This window comes from Epargyreus clarus, unplaced genomic scaffold, assembly GCF_041222505.1.
Source record: "Epargyreus clarus isolate Ecla_fem2 unplaced genomic scaffold, WU_Ecla_fem_2.2 ptg000004l, whole genome shotgun sequence".
NCBI classification, from domain to species: Eukaryota; Metazoa; Arthropoda; class Insecta; order Lepidoptera; family Hesperiidae; genus Epargyreus; species Epargyreus clarus.
In genome coordinates, this window is record NW_027332212.1 from 14,116,214 (window position 1) to 14,143,643 (window position 27,430).

The 27,430-nt window shown below is 36.4% G+C and overlaps 1 protein-coding gene across 7 annotated transcripts; it reads left to right on the plus strand.

Moving 5' to 3' along the window:
* Positions 1–3,439: 3,439 nt before the first annotated feature.
* Positions 3,440–27,193, plus strand: Not3 (CCR4-associated factor Not3). Of its 7 annotated transcripts, XM_073093477.1 has the most exons (17): positions 3,440–3,818; positions 3,901–4,027; positions 4,212–4,444; positions 8,153–8,308; positions 9,471–9,650; positions 10,173–10,190; positions 10,390–10,588; positions 11,049–11,146; positions 12,040–12,143; positions 14,591–14,676; positions 18,406–18,485; positions 20,239–20,483; positions 21,059–21,191; positions 22,351–22,437; positions 22,855–22,980; positions 24,209–24,418; positions 24,763–27,193. In XM_073093477.1, exons 2-17 carry the CDS (start codon positions 4,009–4,011, stop codon positions 24,859–24,861), a joined length of 2,073 nt encoding a protein of 690 aa, XP_072949578.1. In that variant the 5' UTR covers positions 3,440–3,818; positions 3,901–4,008; the 3' UTR covers positions 24,862–27,193. The 7 variants fall into 7 exon arrangements, with proteins under 7 accessions (XP_072949578.1, XP_072949576.1, XP_072949579.1 ...); XM_073093475.1 differs by lacking the exon at positions 3,901–4,027 and having other exon boundaries at positions 3,441–3,818; XM_073093478.1 differs by lacking the exon at positions 3,901–4,027 and having other exon boundaries at positions 3,441–3,818; positions 21,059–21,182.
* The last annotated feature ends 237 nt before the right edge of the window (positions 27,194–27,430 follow it).

Here is a 27,430-nt window from a genome sequence, read left to right on the forward strand (position 1 = left end):
CGGGGTTGCGGGCGGCAAGAGTGGGAGCTCGAACCGTCCAGCAAGCGACCCCGGGAAGGACGGCGGTATGTGTGGTCACATACCGTCGTAAACACTACATGGTGTGGGAGCGAAAACTGCTCCCCCAAGGTAGAGCGTGTTGGGCATCGCGCTTGGAGGGCTCCGGTTGTGTTCCGTTGGAGATCCCGGAGTTCTCCAACAAGCGTTGAGGACGGTCATCGGGGGGGTTTTAGTGCGGTAAAAATCCCACATAACCCGGCGTCGCTCCCACGTCGTCGGGTACCTTTTGAAGGTTTCCCCCTCGAGAAAAAAAAAGGTACAGAACCCTAAAAATGACCGACTTTGACTCAAAATATTTTAGATTTAATTTAATTAAGCTATGTTTGTAAGTACCATGATATTTATACAACATCAACTAGACACTACGACTATGGACTAATGTTCAATTCTGTGTGCGTTCAACCTAACACGCGAAGTGAGAGTCTAAAAGCGTAGTCACGTTTGTCGATGTGTTAAACTGTCCGTATTTGCAGACCTTCGACCATTTGCGACAATTTCGTTAACACCACAAAGTTACCTTAACTAAGTAGGTATTTACCGATTTAAGCACCATAATAATATGATTTGTATTGTTGGTTTATTATTTATAGGGGAAAAAAATAATTGGAGATATTACCAGTACCTAGACTTATTACTTGATGAAGCAATTCTTTCGTTTCGGTAGAAGATTGTGGATGTCAACTGATTTACCCACATATGAAGTGACTGCGGTAGTCCTTAGGAGTCAAAACGCATCGGTAATTTCAGGTAGAACCCATGTTCTATGTAGAGTTAGTTCAAAATGGTATGGATATCCGACGCTGGAAAATATCTTGGTAAAACTTACATTACACTCATATACATTACTTACGTAGGTATATTACAGCATTCTAAAACAAAAATAAAAATCGAACTCACCATAAAACATTATTTATATTTGCATTATACCTACGAGTACTTATACAATCTATTTTTTTCATAATTCTTACATATTTTGAAAACTTAAATTTGTTTTCTTTTTGTCTGCATTAAAATAGGAAATTAATCAACCTTATGTACTAAAAAAGCGAATATACCCAACAAGATAGATAGCTAAGCAAATCACTATTCGATAATAACCTTGGTGGGTTGATGTAACGCCATTGAGGCATAAATCAAGACATTTATTAGCGATCGTAAATTATCTATTTTATTAAAACAGAGCGAAGCATAGGTACTCCGCTATAGATTAGGTAGCCGCAAAAACAAACACTTGAGATCTATAACATTCCTTTAATGTAGGAAAACGAAATGAATATGGTTTTAGGGTTTTATAGCCAAAGGGTTAAAAGTTAAAAACCCTATCATAAAGTTTCCGACATCTCTCCGTCAGCTACAGGCCTCTACATCTAAAACCGTAATAGATAGACACTTGAGTATTTTGTATTACTTAATAAATTCAATATAATGCCATGAGGCCCCCAGTTTAAGATAAAGTGACCTAATTTTACAAGCTTTTGCAGTTGTTGGAAATTTGAAACCATTTGGAGGCCCTGGAGGGGCGGGAGGGAGGAGAGGATGGTTACAATATATTAATCTTCCAGTAGTTCCTATCATCCCATACAAGAAACTTGTAATTTTATGACAGTACGAAACACGCCGTGTTTCAGATCAATTCGCACGTAACGACATTTAAGAAAATCCCTATATCTTTTCATGTTTAGTATTTAAAAGTTACACACTTTTTAAACGATGTTCTAATAGAAATAAAGTAAATAAGTAAACAATATGTATTATAGATGAAATAAAGACGTAAGCAGTCCTTATATATATATATTATATATCTCAATAATTATCCTAGCCGTATATTATAGTAAGCAATTTCGATAATGTTGCTTAAAAGAAGCAATAAAAAGGACAATGGCGTGCGTACCTACAATAACTATGTATCAACAATGAAGTCATTTGAATCTTTACGATTGTAGTATCTATGGTGCTGTAATTATGATTCGAGGGGTCATAAATAAAGCAAATGGGCTACACGAAGGCCGTGTAGGCACCCCTTAATGACAGTGGCCAAATGTGATAGAGTAGCGGTCACCATACTAGTTTGACGTGCAGAGGGTCCTTGTTCGATCCCCAGCACAGTAAAAATCCAAACGACACGCATTCTTGTCCCATGGAATCTGTTAAAAGTAAGGACTTAGTTCATAAGTTTAAAATCTATATTTGAATAAATTGCGCCACCTTTTAATTAGGAACTACATTTATCGTAAATAGTCTCAGTAAAGCCTGGCGGCAATTCTCACCACTCAGCTCCCCTCTCGCTCGTTCTCAATAGCGAGTTTAATATTCGAACGAGAACCACAAGTAAGTAATTGTAAGTTTTTTAAAAGGCGCGATTTTGTACATTCATAATTTTACATTCTTAGTTAAAACATAAAACATAGGTACTAGCTTAAACATATAGTTACTAGAACGTCAAAAGCGATATTTAATATGAAAATCGTTACTTCCACCCCAATTAACCACGCTTGAGCCGTTAAGCGGGTACAGTAAAACGGCTATATAACGGTATTAACGATGCTATCGTAAACAAGTCCTTAAACCGTTACAAAGCAAATATCGTTACAAAGGATTAAGTACCGTTTAAAATACACAGTAGTACGGTAAAATAACACCTCAGTGCTACTAAAATTGTAATAGTAGGTAAAATTGACATGTGAAGCCTGCCTAAAAACATTGTAGCATGTATTGACTAAGTAGGTATCGAATAACTAATTGCTTTCTAAGTTTTAAAAATATAACGCACCCAACAAGATAAATCTAAGTTTTGACAACTGGATGAAGAATATTTAAATAATATCCGTAATAGGTAAGTTGCTAATAACTTATCAATTACGGATTACGGCTAATAGAGGTAAATCGTGTTAATGTCGTATGTTTAATACATTGAAATCATAATAAAATGTGTTACTTTGCAGCATTGATAAAATACATCAGTTTTGTTTTGCAGAATGTATTTAGGTAGCTACATCATTATCACTTATCATTATAACATAAATAATAATTGGAATCGTAAATTGCGAATCGCGTCATAAAAAAATGGATTAAGTGCCCTCTAGAATATAGGTCCGCTAAAACCTCTAGCATTTCTAGCAATAGCTGAATTGGAATAACGCCATCTATTGGCTATTTCCGAAACTAAAATTATGCCACCTAGCGCATATAGACTAAAGATGATTTTGTTACAAAGAAATTACCGCCGTATGAAATAAAATTCGAGAAACATAGTAGTCATCAATTGATTTAGGGCGAAAATATCATATTTTCTTTAAATAAAATGAAATAATATTTGTTTTGTTATCAAAGTAGGGCATAATCTCTATACCAATTGTCATTTTGTTACCATTTTGTCTATGCTTTGCTCTATTATTTTGCGCCTGCGCACTTGATTGATGGTCTACGCGACATACCTAAAATCATTTTGTGGAAAATTTGAAGTTTGTTGTTTTAGTGACAACTTATTCATAATTATTTATGAAAGCTTCGTGCTAATTACCATTCCAGGCGCGAGACAGGTTGATTCTGTGGTCGTCGGCCTGGATGCGTTCAGTCACTAACAGTTCGAGCGGTGTACGGTAGCCATCTTGGATTCGAACAAAGCTTCAGATGTGTAGTTTGTCTGTTTATCAATAATTTTTGTGCATTTTACTGTAAATAGTTTGTATGTTTAGGATATGTACGGAACGTTCGTCCACATGTGTAAATAGCTATGGCTGCGACAAGGAAATTACAAGGTAATTCGTAACGTTATCAGGTTAGAGATTGATTGACCCCAACCTATGTAGATACGTGTTCTAGAGTTCTATTGTCCATCAGTGGAGACCTCTGGCTGAGAGTCGATAGCGCTGCTCGCATCGCAGCTGTAAACATAGTGAAACATCAAAGTCGACGATAATTCGGCGGTGTTGACAGCGCGATTGCGAGATGCTACGTGCTTATACTCGTGAGTTTTTCCGACAAGAGCATAATAACGTGATTATTGTCCGATTCGTAACTGCAATACATCGATCTTGTTATAAATCCGTGGTGTATACGCGTGCTAAGTGTAGATTGGGGTGTTTAATCGTTAGTTGCACTCACGGTGCATATTGCAAGTGACATATTGTGCAGTGCTATGGTTTTTGCAGGTGAAATAGACAGGTGTTTAAAAAAGGTAACGGAAGGCGTGGAGACGTTCGAGGACATCTGGCAGAAGGTACACAATGCGACGAACAGTAATCAGAAAGAAAAGTATGAAGCGGATCTCAAGAAGGAGATTAAGAAGCTCCAGAGGCTACGTGATCAGATCAAGTCGTGGATCGCCTCCGGGGAGATTAAGGATAAGAGTACACTTTTAGATTATAGGAAACTAATAGAAACGGTGAGTGTCATTTCATTATCACTTTATAACCTAAATTCTACTTGTCTCAATACAAACATATTAGTACTGTGTAACTAGACAATTATAGTTCAAAAGATAGTCTTTCTTATATCAATATGCTATGCTGGAATGCTGTTCTTGATGTATAGCTACAAGGCATCCTTATTTACACCATACAAACTAACATATTTTGGTAAACAATGTCTGTTAAAACTCCTTATGGTACCATAAGGAGTTTTATAATCTTTGCAAATGGTTACTGGATTCCTAATTACTTTCTAATAAGTATTTATAACAAAAACATAACCAAAAAAATATTATATAGATTTTTTTTTTCTGCTGAATAAAAATAAATTTATAATGCTATCTACATTCATACCCTACACTAAGGACTTTATTGTGTTGTGGGTGCTATGCAAAACATAAACCCAGATGCACAACTAAATGTTAAATTCATGATATATCTGTCAGGCTAGGGATCGAACCCACAATCCTCTATGTGTGGTCGGTATGGTGCTATTATTTGCCATGCGGGTTGTCTCTATTCAGTGAAAACAACAGATCTAGTCCATTTCATGTAAGATTTCTCTTTTATGTGCTACCATTATTATATAAATAGGGAAAGAGAAAAATTTCAGTGTCTTTTAATCATAACTGTAACTGATATTCTTTTTATATTGTGGCTACAGACAAATATTCGTTTTATTAATATAAAAATGAATAAACTTTCTATAATAATTATAATTGAATTTCGACTACTATGCGTAAATTAGTTACAGATGTGCATGAGCGGTGATGACCATTTATCATTGAGTGTAGGCGATATAGGCTTTGTTTATTTGCTTCTATTAAATAATAGCCTAAAATTGTATAATGTAGATTCATTTATCTCGATATTTAGTTTTTGTGCTACCAATAATTTTTACTTAATGATAGAATTACACATGTAAAATTGCCCTATGTATTTTTCATGTTATATTTCTATATAGAAAGTTTAGTACTACTTGCTTTTTCTACATTTTGATTAGCTGAATAGAATCATAAAACAATAATCATATTATGTTGATTTCTAAATTTTATATTTGATGTATTAAAATAGTATCAGTACCAATCAATGCACATGTTCCTACCATTATTGTTTAAAATTATGTTTCATATCATTATCCTATGGTTTCAGGCAAATCCGTATTTTTTTATAATTCTAACTTCATTGCACTTCAAAAACCCTTATCTCAATGCTCTATTTTCATCAACATTTTTACTGAATTCACACAACTTTTACTATGAGCTGTTATCTTAATGCGGTTAAGATAAACATTGACCGGCTCAAATGATTTGTATATTACGATTCTTAATTAACCGTTACACTATAAAATGTATGAACAGATTGCTGTTATTCAACCTTATTATTCACCTCAATGTATAAACAATTTATCAGAACCAGTATAAAAATATGTCATTACAAAACCCAAGTAGGTTTTCAATTGTATCTCTTTAACACAGAAACCAAACTGATTTAAATTCATTGCAGCGTACAATCGTATGAGCAAATGTATATCTTTGAAAATCTTTTAAATGTTTCGAAGAATTGACTGACCTTTCCTGTACTCCTTTATCACTAAATAAATTATATATATTATTATTCTAAAGATAAACCGGTACACCAGTATTTCCCACTATATATATTTATTTAAGGATTATGTTTATCTGTGCAAACAAATCAAATATCAAGATATGAACATATTATCAGGAAATGTAAAATGCAATATGTGGAATTCTGTCACATTATAGTATTCTGTTAGTATTTAAAACTAATTATCAGTAAAACTCCTATTTCGTAGCCTCATTTTTATTTTGTACATAAGATTCGGAGGACACTGCCCAAACAATGACCAGTAAAATACTAAAAGGTCATCAGTACACCTGATAAACAATGTTACTATACTCATAAATAGTAAATTAAAAATCTACTTAATGTGCAGCAACGCCACTTAAAGGTGGTCCCATGCCCATAATTGAGAAATTTTAACAAATAACACGTACCTATCTGTATAAGTTTTCACCTTATATGGTATATGGTGTTAACCATTTTATATTAACAGTCTGTTACAAACAAATAAAACTCACAAATTGTTCTTACATTAATTTTATAATTTTATGGACATAATAGAAATAGTATCAATCATAATAATCATGATATGTAACAGGTGATTTATAGTGTTATTCTGCCATATTCATGACATAATTAAATTAACTTACAATAAGTAGCTTTATCACACACTATACTTATTTATAAACTGCTGATAATGCCGGAATAATAGCACATTTCATTGATGATTTATGAATAGGATTAATTGCACAATTAAGTCTTTTTGTTTCAATAAAAACAGCATTTGCATAACATTCGCGCGTTCTATTATTTATATGGTAATTGTTACTGTTGTGTTAATCTGCACTAATATTATAAAGAGGAATACTTTGTTTGTTTGTTTGGTTGTAATGAATAGGCTCAAAAAGTACTGGACCGATTTTAAAAATTCTTTCACCATTCGAAAGCTACATTATCCACGAGTAACATAGGCTATATTTTATATGAAATATATTTGATAAATAGATTTTGAGGCGGTACAAAGTTTGCTGGGTCAGCTAGTGCACAATAAAGTACGAATTAACTTTAAATATAGAAAAGTCATACAAACATAACACAAAACAAAATAACTGTAATGATACCAAACCATATTCTCATTATCATATCTAATTTGACTCCAATAAAAGACTTCATCAAATTTTCTGTTATAAAATGCATTCTTAATTTTGAAACATTGAAGGTTTTTATCACATTTTTATTGTACAACAATAAAATCGCAAGTTTTTCCTGTATCAATTATGGAAATATGAATTCTTTGAGGATCTTATTTTTAATTTTTAAATAGTCTTAAAGTCACCTGCTATTTCATATTAATTGCTTTTTACACATATTATTTATTTTTGCCTGTGATATTTTTATGTATAACTTCATTTGAATGCTAAATTGAATTCCATATCGTCTATTTAGGTTAAATAAATTTTACGACAAAATAAAAATAGCAACTCAGAATAAAAATAAATGTTGTGTGAGTAAGGTGCCTTGTAAAATGTCGTGCGTACTAAAATATCGTGTCTTGTCATATGTCGTGGCTAGTGAAATGTCGATAGGTGACTTCGGCCACCTGGAGGCTGACAACTTGGTATTTGTAAACACTCCAATTAATAGCTATTTGTCGCTTCTATAATCGTTAAAATGCCACATTACCACGACAAAATAAATGTTTTTGTTTTTAAATACACTAATTATAAGTAAGACAACTATAGAGTTTATTTTGCCAGTTTTTTTACTACAATGAGTTCAATGATATTAAATGTATTTTTGTGTACGACAAAAATAATGTCACGCTATAAATGCAATGCCATCGAAGTGTGAATGTTCGCTGTCTTATACATGAGGCTACCGTCCTCAGGAGTGGCAAAGCATCTGACCGGCATCAGGTAGAACATGTTCTGTATTGGAGTTGACCACAGGTGTCCATTGGCGGCAATTCCTACTTACCAACAGGTGGTCTGCAAGATACTTTGCTGCTCCAATCTTATAAAAATACAAGTCATTAATGTAAAAAAAAAATTTTTGCTACATTAAAACATTTTGTTAACCACACGTCTCCATTGTTCCAGCAAATGGAAAGGTTTAAAGTAGTTGAACGAGAGACAAAAACTAAGGCATACTCGAAAGAGGGGCTCGGCGCGGCGCAGAAGCTGGACCCCGCGCAGAAGGAGCGCGACGAGATGTCCTCATGGCTCATAACGTCTATTGACGCGCTTAATTTACAAGTAAGTCTGTGTTTTCCTAGAGATATAATCAACTTTACTATTTTTAATGTTGTATGGATAAGCTTAGGTATATTTGTCTGAGGCTTATGGGGTAGGTTGTAACACCCTTGTATAGAAAATGATAATATATATAGAGCATCTGGTCTATCTTGTAGAGTGATTTACTTTAATGTAGAAAAAATACACTTAAATGTAAAAAAAAGAATTTACAAGATATTCTTGGAAAAAGTCGTAAACCAAAGCATAGCAATTAATCAAAAGATTAGACTCGATAGATACAGAAAATAATTAACGCAATAGCGAAAAAAATACACAAATAGTTATTTTTATTCGTTTTATATAATTTTCCCGCGCAGCCTATACGCATGATACTGAATAATGACTGTTAGGATGTTACCACAAACACGCCGGATTGATCAAGTCGATAGATAACCATATAATGTGGCATGAGATCGATAGATATGAGGGGCAAAAGGAAATATAAAATTCAATTATAAAACAAGATCAGCTAGATGTGGCAGCTTCCTTTGTAGCAACATTTTTGCATGAGATGCCTCTCGATCCGACGCATCCAAAGATGAATGCGACGTAGGCAGAGCATTATCAATTACGTTAATAGTCTTGAATGGATTCGCTACTAACGCAAACTCGTAAGACCAATCAGACGCCGGTGAGATTTAACTGTATTACAATAGGTAGCAATTTTTTGCTTTGATTCACTTGCGTTTAACCATTGTCGTGCCATCACAAAGGAGTCGTGGAAAGATCGATAATGGTGTGGGTCCAACACAATTAAAAGGGTGTTACTACATGCAACCTGCCTCATAATCTTTTTTTGCATTCAAACCATTGTTAATGACAGGTGTATTCTCAGTAAATATGACACTATTCTATGGATTTCTTTGAAATAAAAATGTTATTTGTGTCGTTGTTATTTATAAATAATTGTGATTTTGATAGTTTCTGACCTATTGCACTTTATCGTTTTATTTTATGTTCAATATAAACATTTCTTTCATTAGGCAAAAGTAACGGTAAGATATTGTAACCAGCACTTTTAGTACTATCAACTCACATGAAACTTCCCCTTAAAAATTCAAGTCACATGTGTGCTCTTGTTTGTAACTAGTAATATAAAGAACAATTGTTGCTCCAATTACAGATCGACTTATTCGAGTCAGAAGTGGAGTCACTGTTAGTGGGTAAGAAGAAACGGCTGGACAAGGAGAAACAGGACCGGATGGAGGAGTTAAAGCTTAAGCTGGAGAAGCACAGGTTCCACATAAAGAAGCTCGAGACACTCCTACGGATGCTCGACAACATGTCAGTTGAAGTGGAACAGGTAAGCAACAAATACATGTTCAATGACGTCGATGTAATGCAACAGCTTTGATTGGGTTTGGGGTACGATTAGACTTGTCTGTAAGCCTAGTAGCTATGGGCGATACAGAGTTAAATGCTGTGTCCTTATTTGGGCTGGGGTCTTGTCAAATTGAAGCTACTAGCTGAATAAACTTCAGAGCAAGCGACTGGCTTGGGTCAATGGTTTCTTGTTTCCTTGAAGCTTATATGTTAATGTTGATATTTTAATTGTTTAATCATGATTCTGTTTATTTAACATGTTGCATAAATATAAACAAATTATTATTACAGATTTATGTGTCATATCACACAGCTCTGAATTTTATATGTTGATTTTATTAGTGAATTTTTAATTTGAATAATTAGTTGATATGATTTCTAATGTTGTTTATAGTATAATTAATTGATATTATTTCTTGGGCTTACTTGCACTTATCGTGTAAATATAATTGAGTGACTATATGAGAATGTTTCTTACGTTTATTTTTACGCAACCGTACAGTCGAACCATATTGGCAATGTAAGTACAATCAATTACTAGATATTTGTTTATTTAACCATCCCTTATTAGATGAATGTATATTATGAATACCGTTAAACACCTCAAAATAACCAAAAAGATGTTGCATTATTTACTTATGAATAAGTCGAATACGCGTCCCCATTGCTCCGAACACTTACAGTTGTCCATACAAATGAAAAAGTTGTACTTTCCGCAGATAAAGAGAATAAAGGAGGACGTGGAGTACTACATAGTGTCGTCACTGGAGCCCGGCTACGAGGACAACGACACGATATACGACGACATCAACGGGCTGGACGAGATCGAGCTCAGCGGCGTCGGCCTGCCCTCCTCCGCCACCACCGACAGCAACAACAGCAACGACTCGCCCGGCTCGCCCACCAGCATGCTTTCAGGTCAGACGCCTCACACGTACTCTATACTACTATAAGACTCGACTAAATTAAAATGTAGGCGTACTAAATGACAATATGACGATAATATAGATGTATGGTTACAACAGCCATTTGTGTAGCAATAACAGTTATTTTATATTATTATAATGGAAGTAAATAATTATTAAGTATGCAATCCTCTTGATATTAATTAGCCATTGTCCCTCATGGCAACCTGTTATCGACCCTAATTAATACTAAAATTTGAAGTCTATCTCAGACGTAGTGCAGTTTTCGATGACTTTTTCAGAATAGTTGATTTTAGTACATCTACTACCTTTTTAAAGTATTACATACGACAGTCGTTAATGGCAGAAATGGGTAACTTGCTAATAACACTACATTGTTGTTCCTCAAAAGTCTACCAGAAGAAACAAAAAGTAATATTTCTCCAATTGAAAACTGTTTCTCATCTTTCCAGGAACAAGTCCAATAATGTCGCCAGCGTTAGACGCTCACAACCACTCAACAGACTCAATAGACGTCGATAAAAAGAAAAAAGACGACATCATAACGAAAGTAAGTACACCGCACCATTATCCATGCCAGTACATAACATTACACCCCTATGTAATCATCATTAACTTCAATTTTATTCTGTCAATGGTAAAGTTGTAGTTTGTGGAGTATTGATTTGGAATCTATATTTTTTTTTATTATTACTATTATTACTCTTGTCGATTATTTTTATTGTCACAGCGGTTAGTTTTGGGTTGTGGGTTGCTGATGCTAATTTTATTTTGATGTCAATTTTAATATTGTAGATTGGTAATAGAATATATTTTTAAACCAAATTTAAAATGATTCTGAAATTATGACCAGTCTTGCTGCCATATTAGATTCGAGTTACTTTTTCACGTGATGATAGATTTCTTTTCATAATTTAACCTTGTCTATAATACTGAAATGTATAATGCGAACTAGTTTGACAAATAAAGTGTTGCCAGGTGTGAATTAAATATGATAATTTTATGGTAAATGTCGAAATAATTTCATTACAGTTATGTTTTTGGGAAAGTCATTTGAATAAAATTAAAAATACAAGACGTACTGTGGCAACATTTGCGCACATTAATCTGTCAAACTAGTTTGCCAAATTATGCGTTTGGTTAAAGATTAGTATTATTATTACAAAATATTAGTATAACCAACAGAATAAAAAAGTAATTGTAGGCACAAAGTGTGAGGAATAATCTGGTCATTTAAAGGTGGGTAACCATTAAAACCCCGCCTTTGTTAAATATTCTCTAACAGAAAATAGTGCTTTACATGCATTTTCAAACTATACTGTTACTATTTTCGAATGAACATATTCAATGTAATATAACGTACAAATGTTAGTTGGTGTGTAAGTTGGCAACCCAAAACCAACCGCTATTATGTTGTGCTGACGATGTGCCGTTGTGTTTCAGCCGGTCAAACCGCTGCCGCTGCGCGCGGTGACCTGCGGCGTGGTCAGTAGTAGCCCGTCTAACGTTAGTTCCTTGCTCAATAACTCCGCCGCATCCGTCAATAGGTCAGTCCCGATATGACTGTTTGTATCCGAAACGCCGGCTCTACAGCTATTTTTCTTATTTTCGTTTTGATGTTATATCAAGTTTTATATATTTTTTTTGGTTGTTTTTCTCTGTGATTCCTGGTTTTGACTGTTCGAGAAATTTAAAACTGATGTATTTTAAAGTAGGCGATTTTGTGAGCATCAAATTGCCCACAAATCGACCTGTCGTAATATTATTTTATTTTTGGTATAATTTCTAGTAGCTCAGGTACTAGAATATATAGACCAGGAGTTATTAAAGGATTAATTTTCCATAGTAAATTTATATTGATTGTAAAAATAATTTTGCTGTGTTAAACGATAAATTGAAAAATATGCAGCAATATGTAATTTGAATATGTAACATTATTTTGTTTGTAATAATGGTTTTGAAATATGCATATGAATTACAATCAATTACTTTTAAAAGTTGAATATGTTTAAAAAGTGTTACATAATTTCTTCAAATTGATTTTCATAATTAGGTTTTTCCAAGTAATTTTCAAAAGTATATATTGAAAATAGCGAATAGGGCCGGCGCTGTATAAAAGTCCCATTTCTTTTTTTATTTTGTTACTTTCGTCCGGCTGAGAACAATTTTCTTATATATCATTATGTTTATATATGTAGTACTTGAATAACAAACTCACATTATCCGTACTTGTATCTTTAACCTATATACGTAAGTATCGGTATATAAGATCCCATTGTTCTCGGCCCCGCTCAGTAGTAGACTCAAAAAGAAATTACTTCAAATGAGAATAACGAGTGAGACTTACTTCTAACTGCTTTTCTTTTTATTCTCATTTCATTGCATGCTCATCTTTCATTATCATTGTCATTTTTTGAATGGTATAATCTCGAAAGCTTGCGTTTAAATCTAACTGTGTCTCAATAAGTCCTCGGTAAACACGCTTCGTGTCGTAGATTTAGTGTAAAATGACATCTATTATATGCTAAAATTATATTCTATTCTTTTTGTTTTTCATCCGGCTCAAAGGACCATTTTAATTACACAAAATTTTGTATAATATAAAATTTATGGTCAAATTTAATTTATTTATCGAAACGACTGCTGTTACTTATATTGTTACTTTCTGAAGATAAAATATAAACGTAGTTTTTATGCAAAGTGAAATGGATACTAAGCCTTAGATTTATGTATGCAATTTCGAGGTTAAATCTATTCACTTTACCAGAATCACAGTACAAGCCATCAGTTTATACAAGGTCAAATAAAGGTTTTATCCTATAACAAACATCATGATTAGATGAACCTTTATGCTGAAAAAATAAGGTTTCGTAAAATGCTTAGCGCTAAACTTTTATTTCCGAGTAATTAATTTTTTTTTATAACAAATACGTTATTTGAATGAAATACGCTACGCATTATGCGAAATCTATTAATATTTAATATTTGAGTTGAAAGTAGGTAGGCCCGATCCACGCTATTGAGCCAGTCATTGTCGCGTCGAGTGTTACTCTGGTCACATATTTAAAGACAAACAGTTCTCATACTAATTGTTTTACTTAGAAATTACCAGAGTGAAAACAATCATTTTTCTCTGAGGGTTTTGGGGTTCAATTCTAAATGGCAAAAAACTATTGGTCATTGATCTGGGTATGTGCAGTGAAATATATTGCCTGTGGAAACTACAACCATACAACATTTTCAGTTGTTGTTTAATGGTTTGATCCATGTATTTTTTGTCTTTATTCGAATCTCATAAGAAATCATATATTTCATTTTGTCAGGTTGTCTTGCAACATTACTTCGTTATTTTTTTATAAATTACAAGCTAGAGACCAGCCGTAATACAATCTATTTTATTACGCTTCTAAAACCTAGATCAGGACTGATCGAATCCTGAAACCCTCATTGAACGCGACCCGACCCGAATCGCAATCGTCAACGACCGGTTTCCTCCACCCGGCCGTTATCGATTGCGAGTTGTGACGTCACGATAGTGGGATCGGGCAACCTGGTGGCCTGTGACCCGGTACCGGACGCGACCAAGTGGATTGTAGTCCGGTACCGGGCGCGACCTCGCACCCCGTATTCCGGTACCGGGCATGACCTAGTGGCCGATGGCCGGTACCGGGCGTGTCCTAGAAGCTCGTGGCCCGGTACCGGACGGGAGCTGACAGCTTGTAGCCGATATCGGGTGCGAGCTGACGCCTTGTCGCTCGGTACCGGGCGCAACCCAGTAGCTTGTGACCCGGTACCGGACGCGTCCTGGTAGCTCGTAGCCTGGTACCGGACGCGAGTTGACGGCTTGTAGCTCAGTACCGGGCACAACCTGAGGGTCCGTAGCCCGGTACCGAGCGCGAGCTGATGGCTTGTGGCCCGATACCGGGTGCGAGCGGGTCTGTGGCCCGTTGCGGGCGCGGTGTGGTGCGGTGTGTGAGCGCGTGTTGTCCGGCAGCGCGAGCAGCGGCGCGTCGCGCGGCGCGTGCACGCCGAGCAAGCCGCCCGCGCCCAGCCCGCCGCACCTGCTGCACAACGCGCTCGGTGAGTATTATTGTATTACCTAAGTTACACTGAAAACTCACGAAACGTTTCTCTTCTACTGGTTTATTTCTAGTCTAACGAGGTCAAAGTTACGTGCGGTTTCGTAGTGGCTGCGGTTACGGAAGGGCTCGCAAATTGGGCGAAACGTGGTGGCAAATCTGAAAAGGAAAATAAATCGATAAGTTGCCTACCATCACAGCGAAAATGGTAGACAATCGCACATATTGTAGTAATAAATTGACAAAAAGAATTTACTTACATATTTGATTTCTGTGCGTATTGCCGTTTCGCGCCAGCTCACGCAGACAGAAGATAAACGCTCCGTGAGTTCTAAGCCTAAAGCGTTTGCTTGTTAGGGCTACTTTCAAATTAGGCGATTTGAGTCTGACAGTTTTTTATACAAAATCATGTATATATTGAAATATTGAAACATAACACATAACTGGTTAATTAGTTGCAATATTTGTTAATCACAAAGTACAAAATATGAACGTTGATTCAAGTGGATTCGCAAAAAAATACCTGAAGAAAATAAATACAAAATATAAAGGTCCAAAACGTGAGATCCGTCAGAGCAAATCCAAAATGTATTAAAAATAAAAGATTAAAAAATGAAACAAAGATAAATGTGTCTAAATAGCACAACATAGAATAGAACAACAAAATACATGTTTAAATATACCATATTATTACCAAACTTACTACAAAACATCAGAGAAATTCTAATTCAGGACATACGAACACGGCACCTCAGATACCCAAACACAGACTAACGATAAAGTACAAAAAGAAAACAACGCGATTATCGTACGGGGGATTGTTTACAAAACAAGCGGTTTATCCGAGTGAATGGAGCGACATACGCCCACGCCGTTAACCTCAGCTGGCGCCGCGCCAACATTCGTAGCGCGCGTCGAACCGCCGCCTCGCTGGCACTCGCCCAACGCGATGACACAGCGACTCAGCGTCCACTCAGTCGCTAACCAACCGTCCCGAACTAAACAACAACAAAAAATCAAGTAATCATAAAAAAAACAATGCTTTCCCCCGCGAATGCCGGATAAATATGGACGATGGTAAAGCTGTGTGCGGTGTGCATGCGTTTGAAGTGTTGCCGGTGTGTGAGCGGGCGGTACGTTAACGTCGTTTTGTAGTACGTTGCCGATGCGTAGTAATTCACGGTTGGACTCGTGAAGTTTAATGACGGTTATGCAATTTGAAAACAACGGAGCCCGGAGGTGGTTTTGTGTATATTACTAATAAGTTGTTCCAAATATTATTGGAGATGGTAGCGATTTCTCCCGGGCTTTAGTCACGTGGGGAGTGATGTGGCAGTGCAGTGGGTACGTCGTGCGTTGACGTGTGACGGATATATCTCGATCACTCAACGGAAGGAGGGATTTGCATTAAAATAAATAATCGTACAAAAAGACATCGAACAAAGAGAGGCGCCTTTTGTGTATTATATTTAGTAGCTTATTATGCTTGTATGTATTAAAACTTTAATGATTCTAATATATGAGAAATGCACATATAATAGGTACATTTCGAATGAAATTGTAAAAAGTTGGTTTAAAGGGCATATTTAAATAGTATCACTATTAATTACGTACTTCTTAATTTCTTTTACAAAAAGATTTTCATCAATTTTAGGATAATTTCCGAATGTAGGAAAGTTTTTATAAATTACCTCGAATTGGGCCGAATGTTAGAGCTTAATTTTTCAAAAAGTGATTTTTAAAAAGTAAACTTGTTTTCCTCAAATGAATAAAATCATTACCAATCATTCTTTTATGAAAGTCGTGACCTAAAGGAACATTTATATCCTACATTTGTTATTACATTCTACGATATTGTTTTTGTTCCAACAAAATCAGTAGCCAAGCAAAATATCAGAAAATTGCGGCTAATGTATCTATATATTAGGAGATATTTGAATATAGTATAAACTATTTTATCTTACATTGGTAATTCATAATAAATCTAATAAATCTTTAACTATCAAAGAGCGAAATTTGACAATATGTTAGTAGGCAAGATATTGCGAATTTCAAATTTTGTTGATAAACGAAATACTGCATAGACTGATTATTATTAATAACAGACATTAGTCATACTAATCCGTGATTCAGTGTCAATGACACGCCTACGTTGTACAGATCATACTAGAGTTTAGGCAGAGGCAAAACTGGGTTATTGCCGGAATAAAATAAAACGATTTGGGTAATGTTAACGCTATAAAAAAGAAAAACAGGTTAAGTACTACAGTTGCAGGCAGAGTTAGTGGTGCTTTATCATCAGCGGTGTGATAGGTAGCTAAGCTATGGATGAATTTCAAATCCACCATTAAGATTTTTATATGTTCACTAAACGAGAATCTATTTTCATTTAATGAAATTTTGTTTAATTATATTCATGCAATGGAAAAGGATTTAACACTCATTCATAGTTTGACTATCTCGCAAATCTGTGGTGGAAAGGCATACTTATACATCGATTTTCATATTATTATAGCCACATAAGATCGATTATAAGAAGAAAAGAACGAATCAACATAAGAACTAAGTGACAAATGTACATTAAAATTGTCATGAATGAAAGTTAAACTGGATAAGTTTCATGCGGCCAGACGTCACGCATATCAGATAGATACGTTCAGCACTTCTTCTGAATATATAAAATGAAAACCTTGGCAGGCACACTACTACGTATCTAAATATCAGGGATAGGTTCTCCTTCTTTTTGTAAATGATCTGTAAAAATCTATTTTTTGTTATGGCAACAATTTAAAAAGTGATCGTAGGTTTTGGCATCGTATCATTAAAGCCTCATTAAACATAAGCACAACAATTTAATTTTTGCACCTTCGCTTTGGAATAAAACTCCATCCTAAAAATTCTTATAATACAGTTTACTCGAGTTTGGGTGCTAAAGGAACTCCCTTTTATTTAAAATTATTAAAAATGCAAAATATACTGTACAAAAATAGTTAAAAAATTACAACATTTCGTCAATATTTGCACTTTATATTGGTTTAATTCACTTACTCTGTACAAGTTTACTCTGTGCATTGTAGTACGCGAATGAGTCAACAGTACATTGAACTAACGATCCACATCTATATATAGATAAATATGTGTTTGTATGTCAAAGATACATTTGTAATAACACGAGTTAATGTATGAATGCATTGTCGATATTCTTACTAATAAGTGTGACGCATGATTTATTTTAATACTGAGTTGCTTTTTTCTCTTATTATAATATTCGAAATTAGTCTTTAAAATGCATACATGCAGTGACACTAAAAATATAAATAAGCCATTACCAATATTAAAGGAACATCCTAATATATAATGGATTAAGTTTGCTTAACCCTGAAGACCCGGGTTCATATACGATCAGGATTTTTCAAAATAATATGCGTGAATTTTCTATATTGCTTACTAATATTCGTGAAAGCCACTCAAAGCCAGTAAAACATATTTCATAATAATATATTGTATAATAGACCTAATACTATAGGTAAACTATATGTCAGTCCTAAAAATCAGAGTCCTTATGGCGGTCATAGATAATTTTTATTAAGCTTTTATGGAGACTGACCAACCCCAAAAATGGGACATAAAAAGTGTTGCATCCAAACTTTAATGCATAGCTTTGATTAACATTTTTTCTAACACAATTAGCCTCTATATATAAAATTTGTGTATGTGGTAATTTTTGCAGACGTAGTGGAAAATGGCCCGGTGTCGAGTACGCCCGTGCTCACGGCCGTGCACCTACCGCCACCCACACAACCTATTCCTGTAAGTATATCAGTGTTTTTAATTAATAGTATAGTCATAATAATCCAATCTCTGTATCTCATTATAAGTAAACTAAATAATTTTATGAGAAATAAATTTATTTAAACCTAATTAGCAATATTACAAAAATATTACTCCTCAGAATATAAAAAAGATCCAGCATACCAACCAGCAACCTACATTTACTTCCGTTATAATATTCAATATATGTATTGATTTACCTATCATAGATATACGACAATTATATGCATACTTGAAATTGTTAAATTTCGATCTTTGGCAGGTAAAACTCCGATAGATTGATTATCAATAATGGCCGTTAATCTGTACTATATGTAATACGTATATTTACTAATAAAATACTTTATAGGTACATACTTATTATTACTATTTGATATAAAGTATGTTGCTTATTTATTGTTATTCAATTTTAAAAGAAAACATACCGACGACGAATTGGCAATAACTCCTAACTCAAAAAACTTTACATAAGGAGAAACGCTACTTTAAATAAGAAGAAACGGTACTTTAAAAGGACATAGAACGTATTGCTACACTTTAATATTTTCTTAAGGACGACCCGTGATACGTCATTTTAAGTCCAAATATGCAAAAATCGCTTTTTCGAAAAAAAATTGAGATACGAGCTACTTCATCGTCGCAAAAAATTGCATCGAGCAAAAATTGAGCTACTTCATCGTCGATACATAAATATATTATACTATCTCTATGTTATAATTAACATAGTGATAAGAACAATATTCTAGCTAAATACCTTTAACTAAATCTATAAATAGATACGCGGAAACAGTCATGCTTTTGTTATTAATATCATTGCGAATGGATGCGTGATCCGATATTTATCTATACTGGCCACTTGAGTGTCAGTTCTATTGAAATGTGCTAGTATCCTTTCGTATATCGTATAGTGTTCGTTTTGTAATTTGATAGTTTATTTGGTATTTGTAATATTAAATTTCATTTTGAGTGCGGTTAATGTCAATTAAGGTAGGTGTTTATTTTGATTATTATCGATTCTTGTAATAATTTTATAATTAGGTTATCGTTATTGATATGTCATATCGTTGTGAATAGCAATTTATAGTTCATAACTTTTAAGAAGCGTTATTTAACATAACAAAATATAATTAATATTTTTATCGACCTATATGTTGGAATTAGCTTATTATACATAAAGCTGAATAATGGTTCGTAAACGTGCTTAGTTGTATGATAGTAGAGCACACAATTCCCGACTAGATTTTGTAAACTTAAGAGAGTTTTAACAAGAAATTTAATAAGCTAGATTTAACTATAAATCATCTACGGACTTAAGAGATTTTGTAAAGAACTAAATGTCCGTGCAAAAGTTTCACAATACGCTTAAATTCACTGAAACATTAACCCTACAAAGGTCATGAGCGCCCTTAGTTTAATTAGAATTTTTGGTCCTGGCAAAATTTGAATTTGGTGTACCCGTAACCTTTAAGAAATGTTATATTTATTCGAATTATGAAGACTTATGCGAGGTCACAAAAATCGTACCCGTGTGTCCCCAGCAATCGATTTTTAGTTCGGTTCGTACCCACAACGCCGTCTAAACAAGTGCATAAATTCCAGTTGCAACGTCAAACTAAGCGTCTGTCCTAGCAACAACACCGCCTTAACACAGTATAAGGATCTATACTGTACACATACTTATACTGTGTAATACATACTTATACCGTGGCCGTAAATAACACATAAATTCCAGTTGCAAACGTCAAAAAGCTCGTCCTCGACGGCGCTGTCGGCGGCGATAGCGGCGAGCGCGGGCGAGGCGGCGTGCGCGTCCCCGCTGCCGGTGAACGGGCCCGCGCCGCCGCACTCCGCCCCGCCGCACTCCGCTCCGCCGCACTCCGCGCCGCCGCACTCCGCACCGCCGCACGCCGCGCCGCCGCAGCACGCGCCGCACACGCAACACGCGCCGCACACGCAACAACACCATATTGTCAATAAGTGAGTATTGTACGTTGCGGACTGTGGAGTTTTTGCTTTTTTTTTTTAATTGACATCCTGTGTTGCCTGGACTTGGATTAGGCGTTTATACGTTCTTTAGCAATACATTAATTGAGGACAAATTAAGTGAAATTTATTTTAGGAAGAATACTAAATGTTGATAGTTGCTAAATGATTTATTACGTTATAATGAATTTGGTAGAAAGAAATTTTCCAATGTAATAGATTGATTACCTAATAATGACCAGTGGTAGTGAACAAGTGTTACTGTAACAAATATTATTTTGTTATTAATATAAAAATATGAAACCTTAACAATTTTTGAGATATTAAAAAAAGAAGTGAAAAGGGCTTATACCTATTATTTGAAAGTGTAGTACCGCAAATGTGAAAAAATATATGAGGATTGTGTATGGTTTTAAACTGAATAATACAAAAATTAAATGGACAACTCTCTTTCCCTCTCCTCTCTCTTTCTTTATTTTCCCTTCAGATCGTCTGAAATTATAATTGGTTCATCAATACATCTCTCAATATGTTGATATTAGCTTGCATTAACGTTTGTCCCCCCCCAGTGGCAGGGTGAGCGAAACGCCGAGCACGCCGTCGCTGGGCGCGGCGGCGGGCGGCACGGCGTCGCTGAAGAGCATGGCGCAGGAGGCCGTGCAGCGCGCGGGGCTCGACCCCGCACACCACCAGGTCACAATTGTTGGTGATATTCAGCTCGTATTCACAACGTCACGCACACTAACCTATCACTGCATGATTGAATTATCCTTTTTTTTTATAATACGGGAGTAGCAGACGAGCATGCATTAAGATTGAGACTGTCGAGGAGTTTGTGGTCCACCTTGCACACTCAATGTATGAGCGGGAGGCCGTACCATACTCCCATTTAAAGGGGTTCGCGCCCCTACACGATCGACCACCTGGGGGGCGTCCGCTCCCGCGGGAACTCCCTGGTGACCTCCGATCAGGAGGCCGACCGTCCGGCTCGGTAATGACGCATAAGTACCGAATGACCCACTTAACCCACTTTGGAATAATATATATTTTATTTTTTTTTTCATTATTCTATAATGTTTTAAATAACATTATATTATTATGAATAAATATCAAAAATCCGGGGGGCATTTAACGACCGAGAATCTGCCCGGGGAAAGAGGGGAGACTCGAGATCCGAAAATCCATACCCACCGCCCTTATGTTAACATTGCCTTAGTATATGAGAGTCCCGGAAGGCATGACGTCCCACTTCATGTCAAGTCAAACAAGCATGCAGTACACCTGATGGTAAGTGGCTACTACCGCTCAAAGACATCTTTAATCAACTCCAGATAGGATTAGATTTGCCTACCTAAGGTCGGCCACAAATACGCCGCTACCCTCTAGCTTCCGTTATTTTAATCACTATTATCATAGTACCAGACAATCTCAAATGATGTATTAAACATCAGAGCATCACCATTTTTAGTGAAAAACGTATTTTAAAAGATACCACTGCTATCATATTTGTAGCTATTAGTATATTTATATGGCCTGCACTAGGAATAGTCCGCGCTAAACTGCTAGTTCGCTTTGAATATAGAAACGAGTAGCGTCGCAATAGCAAATTGTAGATATTAAACCCCCTCCCCCTCTCCGCTGCCCGCTCTCGCCGAGGGTACATAGCGGCGTTAGTGTGCCATTACGTTGCTTCGGAGTATATGCTCGTAGTTTTGTTCGACCATATTGCCTGTCTGACTACACCTGCACGCAACAACTTCAGAGCGGCCTAGCAATTGGGGCAACTATACTACATTAAATAAACTTAATCTCTAATACTAATGTTGACAAAATGTAGTAACAACGATCGATATGTCCGCAGTTGTCGAGGCGAGGCGTGGCGATGTCGCAGGCGCACATCCCTCCCTTACTCGGCGTCGCGCCCTTAGGGCCCCAGCCGCTCAACAGTGTAAGTATATAATTACTATTAATTATATAGTTTCTCACAATCATATGCTCGTTACTAAGAAATTGATATAATCGGCCTAATTCAGTCAATATGTTGATATTTATGATAAAATTAAATTAAACCTCATTTTGTCGTTAAAATTAACTAAAATACATGAATGAATGGTTCAAATAAATGGTCCCATACAAAATAGATTGATTTATAGGAGAATTCGACAAACTAATTTAACATTCTAAAGTAGTGACGTTTTATATTGCGACAACTTGTAACTGCACATTTTATTAAACATTCATAATTGACATATTTAAGGAAAATTAAAGGTACCGTTCATAACATTTTTATAGCACGCACAATTACTTATCTATGTGTGTTCTCATGTTATTGATATTGTACTGTAGCTCGTGTTTTCCCCTGCAGGACAACCAAGTGCAGTTCCAGATGATGGAGTCGTCGTTCTACCACATGCCGCACCCGTCCGACTCGGAGCGGACGCGCGTATACCTGCCGCGCAACATCTGCCAGACGCCGCTCTACTACAACCAGGTACGTGCAACTGTGGATAACACATTCCCATATAACTATAGTCTGATTCATAATTAGGTGTCCAAAATGTAAACAAAGAAATGTCACTGTCAAAATTAACAAGGAAAAAAAACTTTAACAAACTCAACAAAAAACGAAAAATTTAACTATTATACACAATTTAACAAATGCGCTATTAAAATAAGAAAACATTCGAGTTCGATCACAGTCACGAAAATGAATAACATCAACTACAAAACTAAAAAATGACGGCACAAGAAATGTTTTGGAATCCGATTGTGTTACCATTCATCATCATCATCATCATCAACAACCCATTACTGTCCCGATGCTGGGCACGGGTCTCCTCTCATAATGAGAAGGATTAGGCCATAGTCCACCGCGCTGGCCAAGTGCGTATTGGTAGACTTCACATACCTTTGATTTTTTTTTTATAAATCTCAGGTATGCAGGTTTCCTCACGATGTTTTCCTTCACCGTTTAGCAAGTGATAATTAATTTCTAATACGCACATAAATTTGAAAAATCAGAGTTGTGTTACCATTATCACATTTTAATTTTCTACCATCAATCTTGTTTTTTATTATTACTACTGTATGGAATGAAATTGAGGTGATATAAATAATAAAAAATGTAAATTAATTTTAATTTATTTAGATTATTATTTTACTATTGTTGTATTACTTTAATATCGTCAAAAATAAGAAACTACCATTTGAAACATATTTTCTTGATAGGTCAACACCTTTGTTTACATTTTGGACACCTAATTATGAATCAGACTATAGATATGTGCAATTCGCGATAGCACGTACCCAGAGCGTTTGGCGAACGGACATCTCCCGAGATTCGTAAACGATCATGTTTGGCGAAAAGACGAGCTACGACAGTCTCAGTTCGGTGTTGTTATTTATACGAGATATTTAGAGAACTTCGATAGCGTGATTCAGAAATGTTAGTGATATCGTGAGTTGCTGTAGGTCGCCACTATTGTACACTTTTTCGATGCCCCACGCTTATATTTCCGGTGAGAACTTCGGCTTAACTAAGTATGCAGGGTAAATTTTTTAATAGGCGTGGATAGCCAAAATTGAAATTTTGAAATTCGTATTGCTTATAAACATACACATAAAACATTTTTAAGAACAAGTTACTTAATATATATTTATATTTTTAAATTTTATTCGAACTATTATCTACATTCTATAACGTAACCTTACAATGGTAGGTGCTGTTACCCCACTCGGACTCTGTGGAGTTCTTCCAGCGGTTGTCGACGGAGACGCTGTTCTTCGTGTTCTACTACATGGAGGGCACGAAAGCGCAATACCTCGCCGCCAAGGCGCTCAAGAAGCAGAGCTGGCGGTTCCACACCAAGTACATGATGTGGTTCCAGAGGCACGAGGAGCCCAAGGTCATCAATGAGGAGTATGAACAGGTAATAATGATTGTCATAGTGGTGATGGTGATAGAAAGAAAAGAATAGGCTTTCATCATTTACTTGAGAATCCTAAGTTACTAGGAGTAGTAGTTTTTACTATAATTATTAACGTTAAATTGATTAAAAAAAAATTCTCATGTAATAAGCTTATTGGTAATTTTTACTTTGATCTAATATCGATTAGACTTTAATAACATATTTCTTTTAAATATAGGGGTAAGAAAGGAATACTACCCCTGAGGATTAACTTGGAACTTGTAATGTCCTTTCCATTACCCAATAATACTAAACTTATGATTTTAGGTATAACATGCTTAATATTTTCTTTCACCATTTTCCAGGGCACATACATTTACTTCGACTACGAGAAGTGGGGCCAGCGGAAAAAGGAGGGCTTCACGTTCGAGTACAAGTACTTAGAGGACCGCGACCTGAACTGAGGCCCGCGCCGCGCCGCCGCCGCCCGAATTCTCTGTCATTCCGTTACGAGTATTATATTTATGGATTGTGAGCAGTTCGTCTAATCTCTGTGATGATTACCGAGCGAGCGCCGCGTGCACTGCGGCCGGCGGCCGTGCGGCCCGGCTGCGGTCCGGCTGCGGCCCGGCTGCGGTCCGGCTGCGGTCCGGCTGCGGTCCGGCTGCGGTCCGGCTGCGGCCCGCGGGCCTCGCGAGCGCGTCGCTTCCGCCGCCGGACCGCGAGGGATCTTTTGTAAAATAATTTCACTCTTCCGGCAGCCGTGCCGTTGTACAGTGGGAAAGGTGACGAATTTGCGGGCGAACGAAAATGCGAAAGATATCATGTGATGCAATAAGTATAGTGCGGCCCCGTGGGTCGGTATTTAAAACATTGTGATATCGATTTAGGGTCCCGGTGCGTGCTCGGATGCGACGTGACAACTTTCGACTTTATTGGACTTGTTGTACGATAGATGTAGTGTCAGTAAAATCATGTCGTTATAGAATCTCATTTGTAGGGAACGATTGCCTAATGCAGACTGTGTTTCGAGTGAAAACTCATAAAGCATGTATCGATTGGCCCCGAATCCAGGTGCCTTTTAACGCAATGTACCGCCTACTTTAAGCTATATGTAAGGGCCGAGTAGACCGGCCCCCGTTTCTATCTTATCTTTATAGACCACCGAAGCTAGCAGCAGAATCGAATGACCATAATTGTAAAGTGTTAGGGTAGTAAATGTTATATGCCAATATTGATGCCTACAGAAATGCCGCAGGTGGAACGCAAATTATTTTTGTACGTGAGCCGATAAGAGTCCAATAAATTTTTATGCTAGTCATACGAACGCAGCAGCGTTAAGTGATTAATGATGTCACAATCGGTTTATCGATTCGAGAACGCTCCGGGCGATTTGTTTTAACTTGTTTGTAGCGAATGGACTAGTTTGGAATTATTTTAAGAGCTGACTCGCGCGTACCCTCGTAGGTCGAGCAATGTTTAAAATTGTTCATTCGAACGTCGACGTGTTCGTTTTGGACGACAATTGGGTGAATAATTTTGACGTAACTTATGTAACGAAAAGTTTACGCACTTAAGACTGTTTTGTGGTGTAGATGCTGAAACAAAAATGGCTTGCAAGGTGTAAATGTGACGTACCTGATAAAAAAAAATATGGACTGTGGCGATGTGATGTGTCGATGTATTGGTTTTTGTGTCCGGTCTAAAGTACCTACAGGTTGCAACCTTGCACACATCCACAACGCGGATGTATGGACTTTAAGTCACGCAGTGCAAGATTACAATCTCACTTGTATCCTCGTCAATTAAAGAAAATCAATTATTGGGTGGTTCATATATTGTTGCTATTGCAAATCTGTACTCGTGAATTTACAACATACTAGACTGTAAGTGTATTCCAACTTTTTAAATATAAGAAAAAATACCAAAAATATGTCATTTTTGTATTAACTCGGGGCGATACGGATACACGCGGTACTTTACATTGGATGTAACAAAGATTAGAGATTTGCATTCGAGTGCGAGCGGTACGCGCGAGGCGGGCCCTAACCATAGCTAAGGATCTCCAGTGTGTTTCTGTGTGTCGAATACCCTTTCACCTCCTGCAGCTGGACTTCGATTCAGTTCATTTCATTCACTATTTATTTACATGTATGTATGTATGTATGATTTGTACAGGTTTTATTCGAGCGAGCCGCGCTCGCCGGCCGCCCGGCGACACAATCGTCTCCAAGAGAACGCCCGCGGCGGCCGACGGGCGCGACTGACCAATGTCAATAGATATTCGACAATATTGTACATTTCCTTTTTTAAGTGCATTTGAACCAAATTCAAGAAATTATGTAAGCTCGTACGCGATCACTGCCAAGGCAACCGGCGCATCGGGGCGGCCGCACGCATCGTACTTACTCTGTTGTGATATGTGACATGTGGGCCACGCGAGGTGAAAGAGTATCCCGCGGCCCTCCGGCGGGCGGCGGGGCGGGGAGGGCTGAGGCGCGCGATCTCGTTAATTCCGTGCATGGTGTTGATAGTTTTCATTTTTGTAAAAAGTTAACGTACGAGATGAAATGTGGTAAATAATAATTTAAAAAATTATCTGTACAGTTCTATTTGTATAGAAGTAATAAATAACGATTAAAAGATTTAAAACAATGTTGTGATTTCTTCTTGACGCTCGGCTGTCGAGCGCGCGGCCCCTATACGGGGCGGCGCGGGTTCGCATTTTTTCTTATTTATTTTTTTTGGAGACGTGACTGTTTAATTTGTAGAATAAACTGTAAGTAAGCATTAAAACGCCTTGTTTGTTTGGAGTACGCTCATCCGTATCTTATTAGCTTTAGATATATATTTTACAAAGAAAAGAGTATTCATCTGCCAGTCTAGTCATATTCTCCTCTATTTTTGTTTGTTCCGATATTAAATTGACAGTTAAAAAATAACACATTTCTATAATATATTTATTGCAGTAAAAACAAGTAAATAAGAGGTATTCATTAACTCTGTTATCAGACAGTAAAAACTAATATTTAT